Below are 16,138 nucleotides of genomic sequence, written 5' to 3' on the forward strand. Positions count from 1 at the left end.
CCACCCTATCAGTGCCTGTGAAAGGGTGTTCTCAAAAGCAGGAGAAATGGTTTGGAAGCGGCGCAATCGCCTTGGCCCAAAGATGTTAACGCAGCTGATGTTTCTAAATAAAAATGTGTGAAAGAACCTTGTTCAGTCTGTTTCCAGTCTTTATTGAAGTTGCCTGCAATTACTTTTTAAATCCAGCAGATGTCGCCATTCAGTGATACAGCAAAACAGTTTCAACACAGTGTCGACACAGTTTGGGAAATGTGCCATACACCCAATGGGGCCTCATCTGCCCATCACTAGGACCTAGTATTCAAGCTGAGACAGCCAGTAGGAGAGTTCAAAACTTTGGCCAGTAAAAAAAATAGAACAGAAGTGTGCTGCTGTGTTTCGGCGGCTCGCGGCAGCTGCAGGAGGGGGATGGGGCACCGCCCAATCACTGACATCGTCTGGAGGAAAGAAACACAGGTAAGTGACCACGATCATCTGACCGAAAATGATAATTTAATGATCCAGTCAGAAGACCCAAAGTTTCAGCCAGAACACAGAATAAGGATTTAAACAGTTTATTAAAAACTCAGGACTTCAGGAGCACATCCACCGTGGGCCAAGGATTTCTAAGAAGGGAGATTTAGGTTAGTGGCTTAAAGGAGTTCAAATAATGAAAAGCATGAAACCAACAAAACCACTAACCTTAAAAGAGTCCTCCCTTAAGATCAGCAGCTTGAATAGAGCAGATTGCTCCTTAAACTGTTGTTGGGTAGCCAACAGTTGGGTGGCTTGGAGCACAGAGGGAGGAATTAGGTCCTGGAAGCCAGACTCAGTGAACAGGGAGCTTAACAGGAGGCAGAAGTCAAGAGGCAGAAACAGGGTCGTTGTCCAGAGGGCAGAAAAATCCAAAAAGGGCTAGGCAAAAAGGGAACATCCGTGAAGCAAAGACTTGGTCAGGTAACTTTAAGTGCTGGATACTGCTTGCTAGTTGGTTTGCAATCATCTGGCCCTGTCTGCCTGCCACAGGCTGCCTTATAACTGCTTGAACACAGGTGAGAGACATTCTGCTGATTGCACTGCAGCGCAGCAGGCAGCAGCTGGAGATGATTGCTCAAAGGGAGAGCAGAGCAGGCAGACAGGCCAGAATCATAACAGATAATCTCAGTGAGTCACTTACCTGGTCTGGGCTGAAAAGATATTAGAAAATATTGTGCTTAAGGATGGTGATAAGAGGAGAAATAACCGGAAACGCACATAAAATTCAAACTCAAAATTCAGAAAACTGATAATTGGGAATATTTATATAAAACATATAATGTAATATATGAACATTTGTGTAAAGGTACATACAGGTTTTTTTTAATGGTCAAATTTATCATAAAATTCAAATAATCAAGTTTAGCAATTTTGGTCCTAATTGCTTATGAAAACAGTTTGTGCCAGGCTGCAGCAAATATGCTAATTTCGACCCACAGTCCCTTGACAGGTCGATGCATAAAAAGATTTAGTTGAATAAAAAAGTGAATATGAATCTAGAATATATCGAAAAGAAGTGTGGGGATTATTTTCTAGTTGAATAATGTTTAATCTCACATGAAGACAAGGAAAGTAACTAAAAAAACCTTTGAAATCTAGGCTGTTTGACTCTTTTGCTCAAACATGCTTTAAACTCAACTGGATTCTTCTGTGACAGGAGGCCTCCGATTCAACCTGTTTTTTTTTATTTATTTAACAGTAAACCTGGCTTCTTTGACTACATTTTTTATCAGCCAAAATAAAACTGACGCTCTCCTTTGCCTCCTTGGTTAATGTCTGATCCTGAAAGGATTTCCACCCACAGAAAATTTGAAGAAATATTCATTTGAAGGAATCTTGACATTTAGGTTCAATACCCAGCAGCTAAATAGTATCAGTCAATTTTAATTTGTCCTGGCACGTTTGGAGTCAGACCCACATTCTTTAAAGCTAGGTGCATAAAACAACTATTAAAATATTTTTATAACCAAATGCGAAAAGTGAATTTATGATATTAAAACTTCTGATGTTGTCATTATTTATGAGCAAATCGTTCACCTGCTGTATGAATCATTGTCAGGTTTCCTTCAGTTCTGGGACATCTTTTATTACACGTTCAATATGAAGCAGCAGGTCTGACTCATATTCCAGCTATAAATCCTCCTCCACATGTTCAAATACCCCCAAAGTAAAAAAAAAAAAATTCAGAATGAAAAGTTTTCATTGCCAAAAGGGATGAAAGAAAACACATATAGTTTCTGTAAAACCGGAGCCCACAGCTACGTCTATGAGAGAAACGGCACTGAAAAACAGAAACAATTCTGTCATCAACCAACTCTATCAGCTCATTCTGCTCAGAAGTTAAACTCAAGACAATCTGCATTTTGTTATTTCACCAGTTTCATCTCATTTCTCACATGCACAATCTCCTTTGTTTTAAAGGTCCAAAACCATAAAAAAAAAATTAGATGAGGACCATTTAAACATAGTCGTTTGCTTTTCTGATTTGGTCTTAAAGCAGCAGCTTCCATGATGCAGTGTTTCAGGGAGAGCAATGGCATGTTAGAAATCTACTGACTTGATAAGTTTTAAGAAAAAACAATTGACTTCATTCATTTTATGGAAGAGGATTAGGGCCACTGGAAAAAAATGAAAAAGTTAACTCTTTTTTAATTTATCTGAGTTTAATATGGGATAAATTCTGAATTTAATCTCAGAATTCTACTTTTTTTCTCAGAATTATGACTTTATTCTCCGAATTCAGATTTTTTTTTTTTTTTAAGAATCACTAGGAAAAAACAATAAATAAATAAAAAGTTTACAGATTTGATATTTTATTTGAGTTTAATATGGTAAAAATTCTGAATTTAATCTCAGAAATCTACCTTTTTTCTCAGAATTATGACTTTATTCTCGGAATTCATATTTTTTTTATCGAAAAAAATCACTGGGGAAAAAAAATGAAATAAAAAAAGTCAACAGATTTTATATTTTATTTGAGTTGAATATAGGAAAATAAGTCAGAATTCTGATATTAATATCAGAAGTCTAAGATCAAAGTCAGAATTCTGACTTTTTTCTCATATTATTTTTACACAAATACATTAAAAAGAAAATCTGTTAATGTTTATTTTTTCAGTGGCCCTAGTCCTCTTCCGTACCATTTAGAGTCAAGTGAATATAGAGAAAACACGCACTGTCACATTGGTGCGATTCTGGTCGTATTACCTTCACTAACTAATAAAAGACATGATTGCAGGGAGGGTGGGTCAAGTTGGAAATTTGATCAAGAAAATATATCTTTTTAAACTATTTAACTTATATCTTTCTTCTTTCTGATGCAAAATTATTTTGATTGAATAAATGAAACTATATTAAAAACATTTATTTATGGAATTCAGTAAATTATTTCCTTTTATTATTGCAAATATGCTCAACCATAATAATTAAAGATTCTGTTTCAATTAATTTTAGTTCATTTCTACTGGTAAAATGGCTCTATCTAAGGAAAACCAGCTGATTGGATCGAGTCATTGACTTTACAGGATTCTCTCCTGCTGGATGAGCATCCCTCACACCAAGTATGAATGCAACAACAATGGATAATGTAGCCCATAGCTATGTCTGGGAGAGAAACAGGGCTAAAAATTGAAAAAAAGGTCCAAATCAATCATCCATATTCAGGGGTGTTGATGGCAACAGCCCAGCGGATATTTCTCTCTAAGGTTTGTGTCACAGGCAAACAGCAAAATATCATATAAAGCTACTATGACGAGAATCAGCAGAGAGAACAATTATAGGTTAAACTGATAAATACTGCAGAATAAAACAATAGGGATCAAATAAAAACAATGAGGAATAAAGGCGCCTATGTCCTCCGGCAGTGTAAGCCTTTAGCAGCATAGCTGTAGAGATAAATCAAGATAATCTGAGCTTTTCTAACTATTCAAAAAAGTGTATTGGTGCTTTATAAAAAGGAAAGTTTTAAGTCAGCCTTAAAAGTAGAAAGAGTGACTACCTTAAGGACTAAAGCTGGAAATTATACATTTTGAAAGCCTGCAGATTGAACAAATCAGATTTAAATAAGATGTTTTTATTCATGCTTTTTACTTTAAGTTATTTAAAAGAATTAAATAGTTCTGTCACTCTTTCTGAAGTCTTTAATAAGTTCCAAAGTGATCTGTTGAAATTTAAGCAATGCAATGTAAGCAATCTAAATTAATGATCTAAAAACATTTCATTAGAATTTAATGAAAGAGTCTGGGAGGGTGGGAACTTCCACTAGGCTGGAAAGATGAATCATCTTTCTCTGATTTTCTAATTGATAAATAATATATTAACAGTCTCCTCATACATGAGAGAGAAAAAAACAGGAAAATAGAGACTCTTAAAAAGCCATAAATTTAACTATCCGGAGAGAATGATTAATAAAAAATCAACAAACTATATGAAAAGTAAAGGACTTTAATAACACGTTGGAAGTCTTTTAGGAGAGGGCGAAGTATAATAAATCTAGTGTCATGTTCAGTGCAGAGGTCCTCAACGTTTTTAAGGTTTTTTACATCAGGTTCAGGACCTTTTGAAGAAGATTTAACCTGCTAAACCCAGATGGCTTAATTCATACTTTTTACTTGTAAAATTCTAATATTTTTTAAATTACTTAAAAGAATTAAATAGTTCTGTCACTCTTACTAAAAAAGAAAAAAAAGAGGAACAGTTCCACAAGTTTTAGGTTTTATTCAAACTTCTCTAATAAAAGTACCTAATAAAATAGTTACATATAACTATAACAATTAATCTGGGATTAATCTTTCATTTTTTTGTTGGTGTTTTTTTTGTTTCTATGGCTGGCCTAGGCCAGGGTTTGCAGAAAAACATCAGCACCACCTTAAGTAGAAGAGAGAAGAAACATCCAAGATCATCCTCAAAATTCACTTTCGAGGAGTGAAAGTAAAAATTTTCATATCATGTATTTTTGTCATACTTTCCTGAATGTTGTATTAATTGATTACAACTTAGTTACACTGAATCATTTGCTGTTTACTTTGAAACTACACGGTTAGTTGCGTGTCTAACACATAAAGTGATGGAAAGTTACTCAGAATCCAGGGAATTGTGGCTGCAGTCATGGGCGCAGCGGGAGGTGAATTTTATAGACATGCCACAACTGTGAAAATGACTGAGGGGGGAGACAGAACGCTGCTAGATTATTATTAATTGTATGTCCATTAAAATGCTACATTAAAAAGAAAACGTTTAACAAATATTTAAAATATCTGTACGTTTATTTTTATATTTTTCATTTTAAAACCGGCTTTTGGGCTATCATGATTAAGTTCATCAATATCATTTGCTGTGTTAATTTGAAAAGTTGTATTTAGGTTCAAAAATGTAATTATTTAATTTTGGGATGTCTGTGTATTGACACTTTTATCAAAGAGTCCAAGGTAACATTTAAGGTGGTAACTAAGTTTATAAACAATAGAATTTTCGGAATAATACAGAAGTTGACCCTCTAAGACACCCCCCTCCTCATTTGCAAAACAACAGGCAGAAATAGCATGGAAGAAATAAAGAGGGTAATAAAAATACAAAGCAAGAATAAAACAGACAAAAATACTATAACATGCACATAGATACTTTATAAAATAAGTAATTAAAAGTTGAAGATTGTAATGGACAATAAATAAATAAGGTAATTATTACAAAGCCGAATAAATAAAGAAGCTAAATAAAAGAGATATATACATTTATCTCCAACAGTATATTTTAATTTCTACCTACATTCATTTATTTATCTATTGCGTTGGGGGGAGGGGGGGGGGGATTCATTGTATGCTTATTTATTTATCGAGCATTTATTTATTTATGTATGTATTTTTAAATATGGTAGAGCTGGCGGTAGTTGATAGAAAATAAAAAAGTGTTGCAGTGGCCTCTGTAAACCAGAGGGTGGCGCTAATGCAACTCAAATGATGGCAAAAGCCAAACTTGGGAGAAGAGAAAGAAGTGTCATGGCGGCGCCCTGAACGATTCCTCTGAAGAATTCCAAACAGTTTAAGACTTCTTACTCTTTTAAAGCCTCATGATGAATTTCAAAGACTTGATGAAGTGGAACAGCAGAGTGTCCGCGCTTTACGCGGTGGGCATCTGGACCATGCTGGGCTCCTACGCTTATTTTAGACACACAGGTCGTTATACTGATCCAGAAGGTGAGGGAAATTTCCCACGGAAACAAAACCCAGTTTGGCCGAAATTGAGGTTTTCAAAGTGTCGAATCTTTTTTGCGTCAGTAACATGATGATAATTTAAGGATTTCTCCTGTTTTGGTGGATTTCTACCTTAGCTGGCAGCTAGTTTCCTGATGATTAATTTGCCTGATTGGGAACTTCAATAAGAACTTATCTAATTTTAAGATATTTTCATTTTACAGTGATTCTGTTAAAGCTGTCAGCACAAATGATGATGGATCATTAAAATAAACTCTCACCATTAATTCGTCTTCATTTGTCTGTTCTTTAGCTTTAATTTATGCTTTTTAAACCTAAAAACTTTGCTTTATGTATTATTGTATGTATTATCTCTGATATCAGAAACCTATAACTAAACTTTCTTTTTCCATTTTAGTGAGTAAAGAAATTGAAGACATAGAAGAACCCAACAAGCAGATCTACCAAACCGCTCACTCCAAAACAGTCATCATCTACAAAAACAAGGAGGACTTTGTCCCATACAGCACCAGGATCTACAGTTTCATCAAGTCATTGACTGGAGGACCTGGAGACGGCACCCAATAGCACCTGGACAGGATGATGAAAGAATCTACATGCAGCTCAATATTGACACTTTGCTGCTGTGTTTGGGTAGCCAGGGGACTGCCGGACATTTTGTTGTTGTCTGCCAAAAAAAAAATCAATAAACAAAATGACTCAGTTTCCATAGAAACATTAATATTTGAATAAATCTCTATTTAAGATTTCTGATATGTTGCTTTGTTTCTAAAGAGTTATGTATAAACTCTGAGATTAGAAGGGTTAAACAAATGTATTTATGTTAAAACATGTTGATTATGGAAAAAATCCCTCCCACAAAACTCAATATTTATACATTTACAGCCTAAGATTAAATGTCAGTAATTTAACATTGTACCTTATATAATATATATATATTAGTTTATAAAATCTGTGCATTACTGCCTATTTTATTTATTTGGGATCAAATTGCCTCTTTGACCAAATCTGATTATAACCCTCAGTCATTTTGAAACGTGAAAAACGAGTGTATCTTTTTTTTTTTTTTAAAGAACAAAAAGTGAAAACCTTGTTAATCTGAAGGAGATTGATTTTTTAAATATAGAAGAAAATAGAATACAATAGACAAACAAAGCACTATTTGATTCAGGAAAACTGTTTTACATCCCATCAGGGCATTGTTAGTTTTGGAGTTTTTGTTTATTTATTTTCAAATACTCTTTGATGTAATCCAAATCAGTGTCTAAATCTTTTAATACTTCCATGCATGAACCATCAGAGGCAAAGTTAGGAAGTTCATTCTTTGGCCACCTTATGCCAAGGATTGCTTGGGGTTGATGGCCTGCTGTAACACCAAGATGTGTCTGAAGTTGTCGTGATTTAAGTCCAGCTGTTCCTTTCAGGGTAAATGGAATCAGGATTTTGGGAATTACAAGAACCACCAAGGAGACAGGATGGAAACTGAACTTTTTTGGCTGCAATGAAAAGAAATATGTTTGACATAGTCGAGCATAAAGAAAATTAATCTACTTTAAAGCATGGTGATGGTAGAATAATGTTCTGGTGTTGTTTCTCTGCCAGCTGTACTGAAACATGACTCAGATTAAAAGTGTGGTAATTAAAAATGTGGATTGGTTTTCTTCAAGTTATTTTGCAATGGCTGTAGGAACCTGGTTAAACTACATTTTATGGTTGTGGTTCTCAACCATTTGAATATGCATGAATATGGGAAGTGTGGAAAAGTAGTTAAAATCAAATGTTGTAACTGTGGTGGAGAACATACAGCTGGATATTGCGAGTATGAAGTGAGTAACAGATCTAATGAGATAATAAAAGTGAAATTCAAGCTCGGAATAAGTTATGCTGAAGCTGCAAAAATAATCCCATCCCAGTCAGAAAGACCTAAAACCAACAGTAGTGCAAATGACAAGTGCAAAACCTCTGGAGGAGAGCCCATACATTGCAAAAGACTCATTGATTCTTAAAAAGAAGGATTTTGTACTTTTTATGGTAGAGGTAACCAATTGTAGTGCACAGACGACAAAGAAAACCGAGAAAAAAAAAAAAAAAAAAACAGTGAAAGCTGCAAAAAAAAGTCTCTTAAAGTGAAAGATTTAAACTGAGAAATGGTTGAAAGTATGATGGGAAAACGAGAAAGACAGTCAGAAACAGGCAGAGTGACATAAGCATAAAGAAAAACTAGTAATTATGAGGATACATTTGATTATGTATTTCATTATGTTGGGTTAAAACATACAGTTAGGATTTTTTTTTTACATTTTTTCTGGGGTGAGCCTTGTTTCCTGTTTCCATGTTTAACTCCTTATGAGTTGGAGGTGGTAATGCACTTGAACTAGTATGCCAACCGCCATAAAACCTTAGAAGAAGTAATGCTGCAACATCTAAAGATGCAGGGCAGTGCTACTTGAGGAGCAGGATTGAGAGCCACTAGTTTGTCCTGCTGTCCTCTGCATTTTAAAACACTCAAAAGAAAAATGTGAAATGACTGGATTTTTTAAAAGCATGACCTTTAATGGCTTTGGTATCCTCATTGCTAACAGAAACCAAGGTGTGGATTGTTGTTGTTGTTCAGAAGTCCACCGCTAGAGGTCGACAAACTACCACTGACAACTGGAAGCAGCCGGAAGCTGAGCGCGTGCTGTCCAACAAAAACACAACAATGAGAGCGATTATCCAGAGGGTGACCAAGGCGAGGGTGACAGGTGAGCTGGAGTTTAGAGTCAGCCGAGCTGACAGATGTGAAATCTGTGACTGACTGAACAGAGAAATAATCAGGCAGCCGGTAACTGCACACAGCGGTTAGCTTAGCTAGCCGGTTAGCATTAGCCTTCCCATTGAAATGAACGGAGCTGGAAGCTAACTGGTAGAAACTGTTCAGGACTGAGAGGGAAATGGCCAACTAACCCCAGAGAAATAAGATTTATTGTTTCTGTTTCTGACTTAGTTCATACTAAATAATTTATGGTTACTTTTATGTAAAAAAAATATTTATTTACAAACTCCAGTTAGTAATGAGGGTGGAAATTTATATTATCTGTTACCATGTCAAACAAAATATTTATTTTATTAATTTAAGGAAGTGACTGTGAGAGGTTAAGACTAAAATAAAATATAAAAAACCAAAAAGTAGAAAAATAAAATAAAATTATAGTTCCTAAAAAGATAATGGGAAATATAAAATATTTAATTTTAAATAATATTTTCTTATAATCAATATGCATCACTAAGAGCAATATAAAAAAAGTAAAAAAAAAAAGGGAATCTATGGTAATAATGATAATGAAATAAAATTATATTAAAAACAATCATTCATTAGTTTAAAGGAAAGGAATAGCTTGGAGGTCATTTTTTTTAGACATATTTAATGTTTTATAATTAGCAAGATGAAGAACTGAATAACATTAGAGCTTTATTTGGACTACTGGCCTCAGCTAAGATTCTTATGATCTTCCAATAATACATGGAAGAGTTTATCACAAAATCCATTAACTTAAATAGACAGTTTTCTGACCAAATTTTAATTCTGAGGATTTATTTTAAAGCAATTATGAAAAAAAAGGTGGATTTTTTTTGCATTCTAGTTAAAATTTAAACAAATTCCTAGTTGTTAAATTTAAAAAGAGGGGGAAAAGGAAAAAAGTGAAGATCCTGCCATTTTTACAATGAAACTTGTAACTATTTTATGCCATATTTATGTGTTCTTTTGCCTTACATGTCAGGAATTTAGATATTATCTAGAGCGGAGGTCTTCAACAGGGGGTCCGCGACCCCTAGGGGGTCCATGAAGGTACTGCATGGGGGTCGCGAAAGTTTTGGTTTATTAGACTTTTTTTTTATATTCCCCCCTGCAATTTTTACCACTAATTGAAATGTCTTTAAATCCACATTAATATGAATTCAACAGACTGTAGTAAACAGATAAATGGAGGCAGAAGATGTCTTTCAGTCATCAATGCACACATTCAGCGACACACAGGAGCTCTTTCAAGCTGGGCACCGTTTCATTCACAACACCTGTCCCATCAACCAGGAATCACAATCAGAAATACTTTAATAATCCCAGGGAGAAATTACTTTCGTTACATGACTCCATCTGTAATAGACTCTAGGACCAGTTTGATAGAACACAATTTCATACAATATATAATTAGGGGGTCTCTGCTCCATCTCAGCATCAGTTTGGGGGTCCTTAGATTAGAAAACGTTGAAGACCCCTGCTCTACAGAGTTGAAAAGCATAAAGGCAGAGTGTTAATGAACAGAAGCAAAGGACTAAATTTGACTGCGAATGTTTAACATTAATTCTTCTGCAAATTTAGATATGGAAAAACCAGCCTGACTTCCTGCTGTGCATTTAGCAGCTTAAAAACATTTTCAATCTCTCCTATCTGTCAGCTTAGCATTAGCTTAAATTTTCCATCTTTTAATGCTCAGCAATATATTTCCTCACTGTACATAGAGACTGAAACCTCCCCCAAGCTTAACACTTTACCCCATGATAAATTGAAAATAGTTAGAAGGAACTAAAGACGTTCCTTCCTGCACATCCAGCAATGTGGATTAAAGGAGATGATGTTCTCATTAAATGGGGAGAGACGTTTAAAAAAGTTCAATATGTGAAGAACAGACACTGATTAAGATGACTAGCCTTAGCTCCATGCAGTATCTGAAGCATCAGGCTGTCTGCAGAAACACAGGAAGCCTCTGGAACAGCATCTCCAGCATCACACAGAATGGGACATGAGGCAAATGTTTGTGGCGCCAATTGTTAAACTCCTGGGTGAGTCCGTCTGTCTATCATCCTGCAGTGGGAGAGGAAGAGGTCAGCTCCATCGGACGGGGAATCTGCGTCCTGCTTGGGATTTCTGTGGACGACACTCAGAGAGATGCCGAGTACATGTGAGGGCGGCTTACTTTGCTTTCTCATGCGGGGTTTGATGCTGCAATGTTGCCTCAGCACTTTTTCACTCTTTGCTCTCAGGGTCCGAAAGATCCTGAACCTGCGGCTGTTTGAGGACGAGAACGGCCGGGCGTGGGCTAAAAGCGTGGTGGAGAGGGACCTGGAGGTGCTGTGTGTGAGCCAGTTCACCCTGCAGTGCATCCTGAAGGGCAACAAGCCGGACTTCCACTCGGCCATGCCTGCAGAGCTCGCCCAGCCCTTCTACAACAGCATCCTGGAGAGCATGAGGGGCGCCTACAAGCCTGAGCTCATTAAAGGTGTGTTTGAATGATGATCGCTCTTAAAGGAATACTCACCTACTGGTTTAATACTAGATAAAAACATCTGATCATGATAATACAAGATAATATACAACAAGCTTGAGCAATGAACAGACATCTAGAGACGTGCGCCATCTGCTGGCAGTACCACAGAATTGATGCAGCTAAATAGAGCTGACTGCCCTGAAACGCACTGTGGTGTCTTCTATAGGGTGATGCTGATGCTTGAACTAATAAAAGATTTGAGTTGCTTTGTTTATGGTTGTGATTAAACTAATGTTTTAGATCCTCCTGATGTTAGAAATAAGCCAGCATCTACTCCAGCAGTAAAGCCACAGCTCAGCGCGGTAAAAGACCGACCGGATCTACAGCAGCTCTAACCCAGAAATCCCACATCCTCCGCTCCGCCCCGCTGCGTTCCAGACCGCCTGTGCAAAGCAAAGCCTACAGCCTCCGCCGTTCCTCCCGTCTTGCTCCGCTCTTAAATTCATAGGAGCAAAACAGGCAGAAATTAACGCTTAATTTAATATGAAATATAAAAAAAAAACAAAAAACATCAGCATATGTGCAGTTTCTGCCCAAGTATTTTGTTTTTGTTGTGGATACAAAATAGCTTTTTTATGAACTCTTATTTCTAAACTCCACATCTCTTGATCCATTCCTGCGATAAAAAGCCTTTTTTGACATGATTTGATTAAACTTTTAAGCCTCTCGGTAATCCATCTAATGGAGATGAGAAATCTGCTTCCTGGTCTGTTGAAGAACAAATAGTTTGCATCCAAACTTTTAAATAAGTTGATAGTTTTAGTTTTTAGAATTATGCTGTAATCTGTAGTTACCGATCTGTCGTCACTATATTTTAATCTGAAAAACCAGATCTCCTCACCATTCTTTTTCCTGTTTGGTGTGATTGCTATTGCTGATCTTGAGCTGACCGGACCGGAGCAAAAATAGCTCTGCTTCGTATTTTGACGGTGACGGACGGAGAAGACATACGTGGACGGTTACGTGTGGAGGAGTAGCGGTGGATTTGGAACAGCTCTCATTGATTAACATGGCAGACAAGTACTCCGCACGACGTATGTGAGCGGGGAGGAGTGCTTACGGAGAATGTGGAATCTGGGGGTAATTTCAATTCATTTCACTTCTATAGTGCCAATTCACAACACATGTCATGTCAAAGCACTTTACAGTTCTCCAGATCATCCAGTCAGATTGATTCAAATTTTTCTATCTAAGAGAAACCAGCTGATTGCATCGACTACAAGGCAATCCCTCACATTAAGCATGCTTGTAGCGACAGTGGAGAGGAAAAACTACCTTTTAACAGGAAGAAACCTCCAGCAGAACCAGGGTCAGTGTGAGCGGCCATCTGCAGAGGCCGACTGGGGTTCAAGGAGACAGAAGCAGAGACACAGCAAGTTCTAATTAGGGATGTCTGATACAACTTTTTCATTTCCCAAAAAACAACTATACTGTAGCATTGAGTTTTGACCAGATACGATATAATCATACTTAATTTTACAACTTATTTTATTGTGTGAAATGGGTACTTCCTTGTTTACCCGTCGCACACAGGTGCAGTTCCTTATCTCCGGTGACTTGGCGTTGTTATGGTAACTGTAAACAAAGTGCTTTATTAAAGGGATAGTTCGGGATTTTTGACATGAATCTGTATGGCATCCCCATCACCAGTGTCATGCAATCACACTGACTTACCCCTGGCAGCATCCTGTGAGCAGAGTTCTCGTCCAGCTTTGGTCAAGCCGAAAGTAGTCCGGCAGGTTTGCTAGACCCAGCGAAATAAAACGTTTCTCTTCCCAAAACATTATGTGTTCAAAAGAGCGATATTTTTGCATCCCAAAAACATTGTAGTGGAAAAAGTCACACGTCGTTATCACTTGGTCCTATTTTCTCTCTGTTCGTATCAGTGCGCGCCGTCATTCTGACAGCGAGCTCAACAACAGCCAGATGCATGTCTTGCTCCGCCTAGCTCGAGACATGCATCTGGCTGTTGTCAGGTTAGTAGGCCCTAGCTGTCAGAATGACGGCGCGCACTGATACGAACAGAGAGAAAATAGGACCAAGTGATAACGACGTGTGACTTTTTCCACTACAATGTTTTTGGGATGCAAAAATATCACTCTTTTGAACACATAATGTTTTGGGAAGAGAAGCGTTTTATTTCGCTGGGTCTAGCAAACCTGCCGGACTACTTTCGGCTTGACCAAAGCTGGACGAGAACTCTGCTCACAGGACGCTGCCAGGGGTAAGTCAGTGTGATTGCATGACACTGGTGATGGGGATGCCATACAGATTCATGTCAAAAATACCGAACTATCCCTTTAAGTAATAAATTTAGCAAAAATAGAGTTTAAAAAACAAAAATAAATGATACGCCACTAAGACCAGGTCATCCTTTAGAAAAACGTTGCAACTGGAATGAGCTACTGGTTGATTGATTTAAAAAGTAATACAGGTGAGACTATACCCCTTTAAGGTTGCTAAGGCAACTGATCTGTAGCAGCTGGGAGAAAAGGATGGAGAAATGATATGGAGGAAGGAAGGTATTTCATTGTTTGAATCTTTTTTATATAGAAAACACAGCTCTGTCGTTTAATGAGATGAGCTGCTGTGGTCCTCACTTAGAAAGGGCCACCTCACCATGACAACGCCACCACCAGAAGGAGGTCAGAACTGTTCCAACGTGGCAGGATGGAGCCGGTGTTCTTGTTGTGGCTGAAATCGTGGCTCCTTGGAAAAGGCAACATTTTCCCTGATCTAGTTTTATTTGGTGTCGGTGAGTCTGTCCGAGTTGTTCTCGGCTGATGCTCACGACCATCTGCTTCAAGGTTCCACCTGCACCCAAACCCTCATCCGAGTTCCAACCCTCTGTTTAATCTGAAGGGTGTAATCTACTCCATCTGGATGCAGTCAGCTGTTATTGTCTCACCCTCTTTGTGTCCTTGAGCTCTGGAGAGTTTAGTTTTTCTCAGAGCCTTCCGGATTCAGATTCCTCCTCTTCGCTCATTGTTGATGCCTCTCCTCGTGACGCCATGTTACCCTTAGCCTCTCCAGCGGCGCTCACACTTGGAATGATCCGTTAATCATTAAATAGATCCAAAGCAACCTGCTACACTGGAAAAAAAAATCAAAATCTAGATAAGTCATTTTCCTTTAAAATAAGTGCATTGGTTCTTGGATTGAGGAGTTAAAAGAGACATTTTGCCAAGTGGAACAAAACAATTTACACTAAAAATAAGTAAACAAATGCATTGTCTCATTTCAAGTACATATTATCTAATTATCTTATTATAATATAAATATACTCATCCCATTGGCAAACGATCTCATTTTTACTTATTCCTGTTTCTGTGCAATCAAGTTTAGATTTAAATCATTTAGAGAAAGAAAAAAGTTTTATTTTAATCAGGTCCTGATTTATTAAACTCCTGAAGTGGAACTGGGCGTTTCTTCTTACCGTGATTCTCTTAATGAACACTTTTCAGTGTAAATAATGTGTAAAATAAAGCTTCATCCTGCATTTATTGACATATCAGAGAATATTTATTTTTCCACCTGGGAAGATTCTGATTAAGATAATAATCTGACCCCATCCTGATTGATTAAGTGGAATCAGATTCTTATTTCCTCACTAATTGACATCAGAAGTTGGAATATTTCTCTTTTATTCAGAGAAGCTCCTTTCCTGCTGTTTATTTGCCGTCTCGGCAGGCAGAGAGGTGGATTACAGACGCAGTGATGAGCTGGCGGTGAACTGGGTCAGCCCACTAGGGAGCAGGTGAGGAGGACACCTCGTCCCAGCATGGGAGGCGTAAGCCTTTCTAATTAGTGCCCCCCCCCCACCACCAGCTCTGGGAGGAAAAATGATGATGCATCAGTTCTCCAGCATGGCCCCAGCTTCATTGTGCAGATGGTGTCATCAATCTACAGAAACCTGAGAAAGAAGAACAGTTGAGCTGAAACTTCCTCTCCCTGTCCTGCTCTTTATTGTTTATCCCACACAAAAAAACAAAAACAAACCGCTCATTTGGAGACTAACTGAAAACATTTACAGGACAAAGCATCTAGTTCATGATTTTCCATTTTGTTTTTTTTTCTAGATGGGAAGTTTGGGGCCTACATGCAGGTCCACATTCAGAACGATGGTCCAGTCACCATTGAGCTGACATCCCCGGCTTGTCCCACAGACCCCAAACAGGTAACATTCAAACACTTGGTTCTGCATCAGTGGGTCATCAGCTAATGATGGATAGCAGTGAAGAATGACCTAAACTTAATTTCGCTAATTTGAATCGTTCCATGGTATAGACAGGGTTTCCGCGGGTTGTTAAAAATCATTCAGTTTTCTACATGAAGCCCTTAATTGGCAATAAAATTCATTAAATGTGATTATCGTGTCATTTAAAAGGATTTATAAAAAAAAAATCTGATTATAAAAAAAATGTCGTCAGATATATTATATCGCGATATATTTGCGCAGAACTCGTAAAGCCGTCGATCAGAAAAGAAGCTCGAGGCGGAGAATGGTAAATGGCATGTACTTATATAGCAACTTTATTCAACTTAGGAGACTTGACCAAAGCGCTTTACATTACATTCATTCACCCATTCACGCACACACTCACACAC

General features: G+C 37.4%; 1 protein-coding gene across 2 annotated transcripts in view; it reads left to right on the forward strand.

Moving 5' to 3' along the window:
• Positions 1-8,832: 8,832 nt before the first annotated feature.
• Positions 8,833-16,138, forward strand: part of dtd1 (D-tyrosyl-tRNA deacylase 1) — a 20,325-nt gene continuing 13,019 nt past the window's right edge. For both annotated transcript variants that reach the window (XM_015397365.1, XM_015397367.1), the window contains exons 1-4: positions 8,833-8,968; positions 11,074-11,164; positions 11,247-11,482; positions 15,610-15,707. In XM_015397365.1, the coding sequence (XP_015252851.1) occupies positions 8,926-8,968; positions 11,074-11,164; positions 11,247-11,482; positions 15,610-15,707 (468 nt within the window). In that variant the 5' untranslated portion in view covers positions 8,833-8,925. The remainder of the gene's footprint in view (positions 8,969-11,073; positions 11,165-11,246; positions 11,483-15,609; positions 15,708-16,138) is intronic.

This window comes from Cyprinodon variegatus, unplaced genomic scaffold (assembly GCF_000732505.1).
Source record: "Cyprinodon variegatus isolate N-32 unplaced genomic scaffold, C_variegatus-1.0 Scaffold858, whole genome shotgun sequence".
NCBI classification, from domain to species: Eukaryota; Metazoa; Chordata; class Actinopteri; order Cyprinodontiformes; family Cyprinodontidae; genus Cyprinodon; species Cyprinodon variegatus.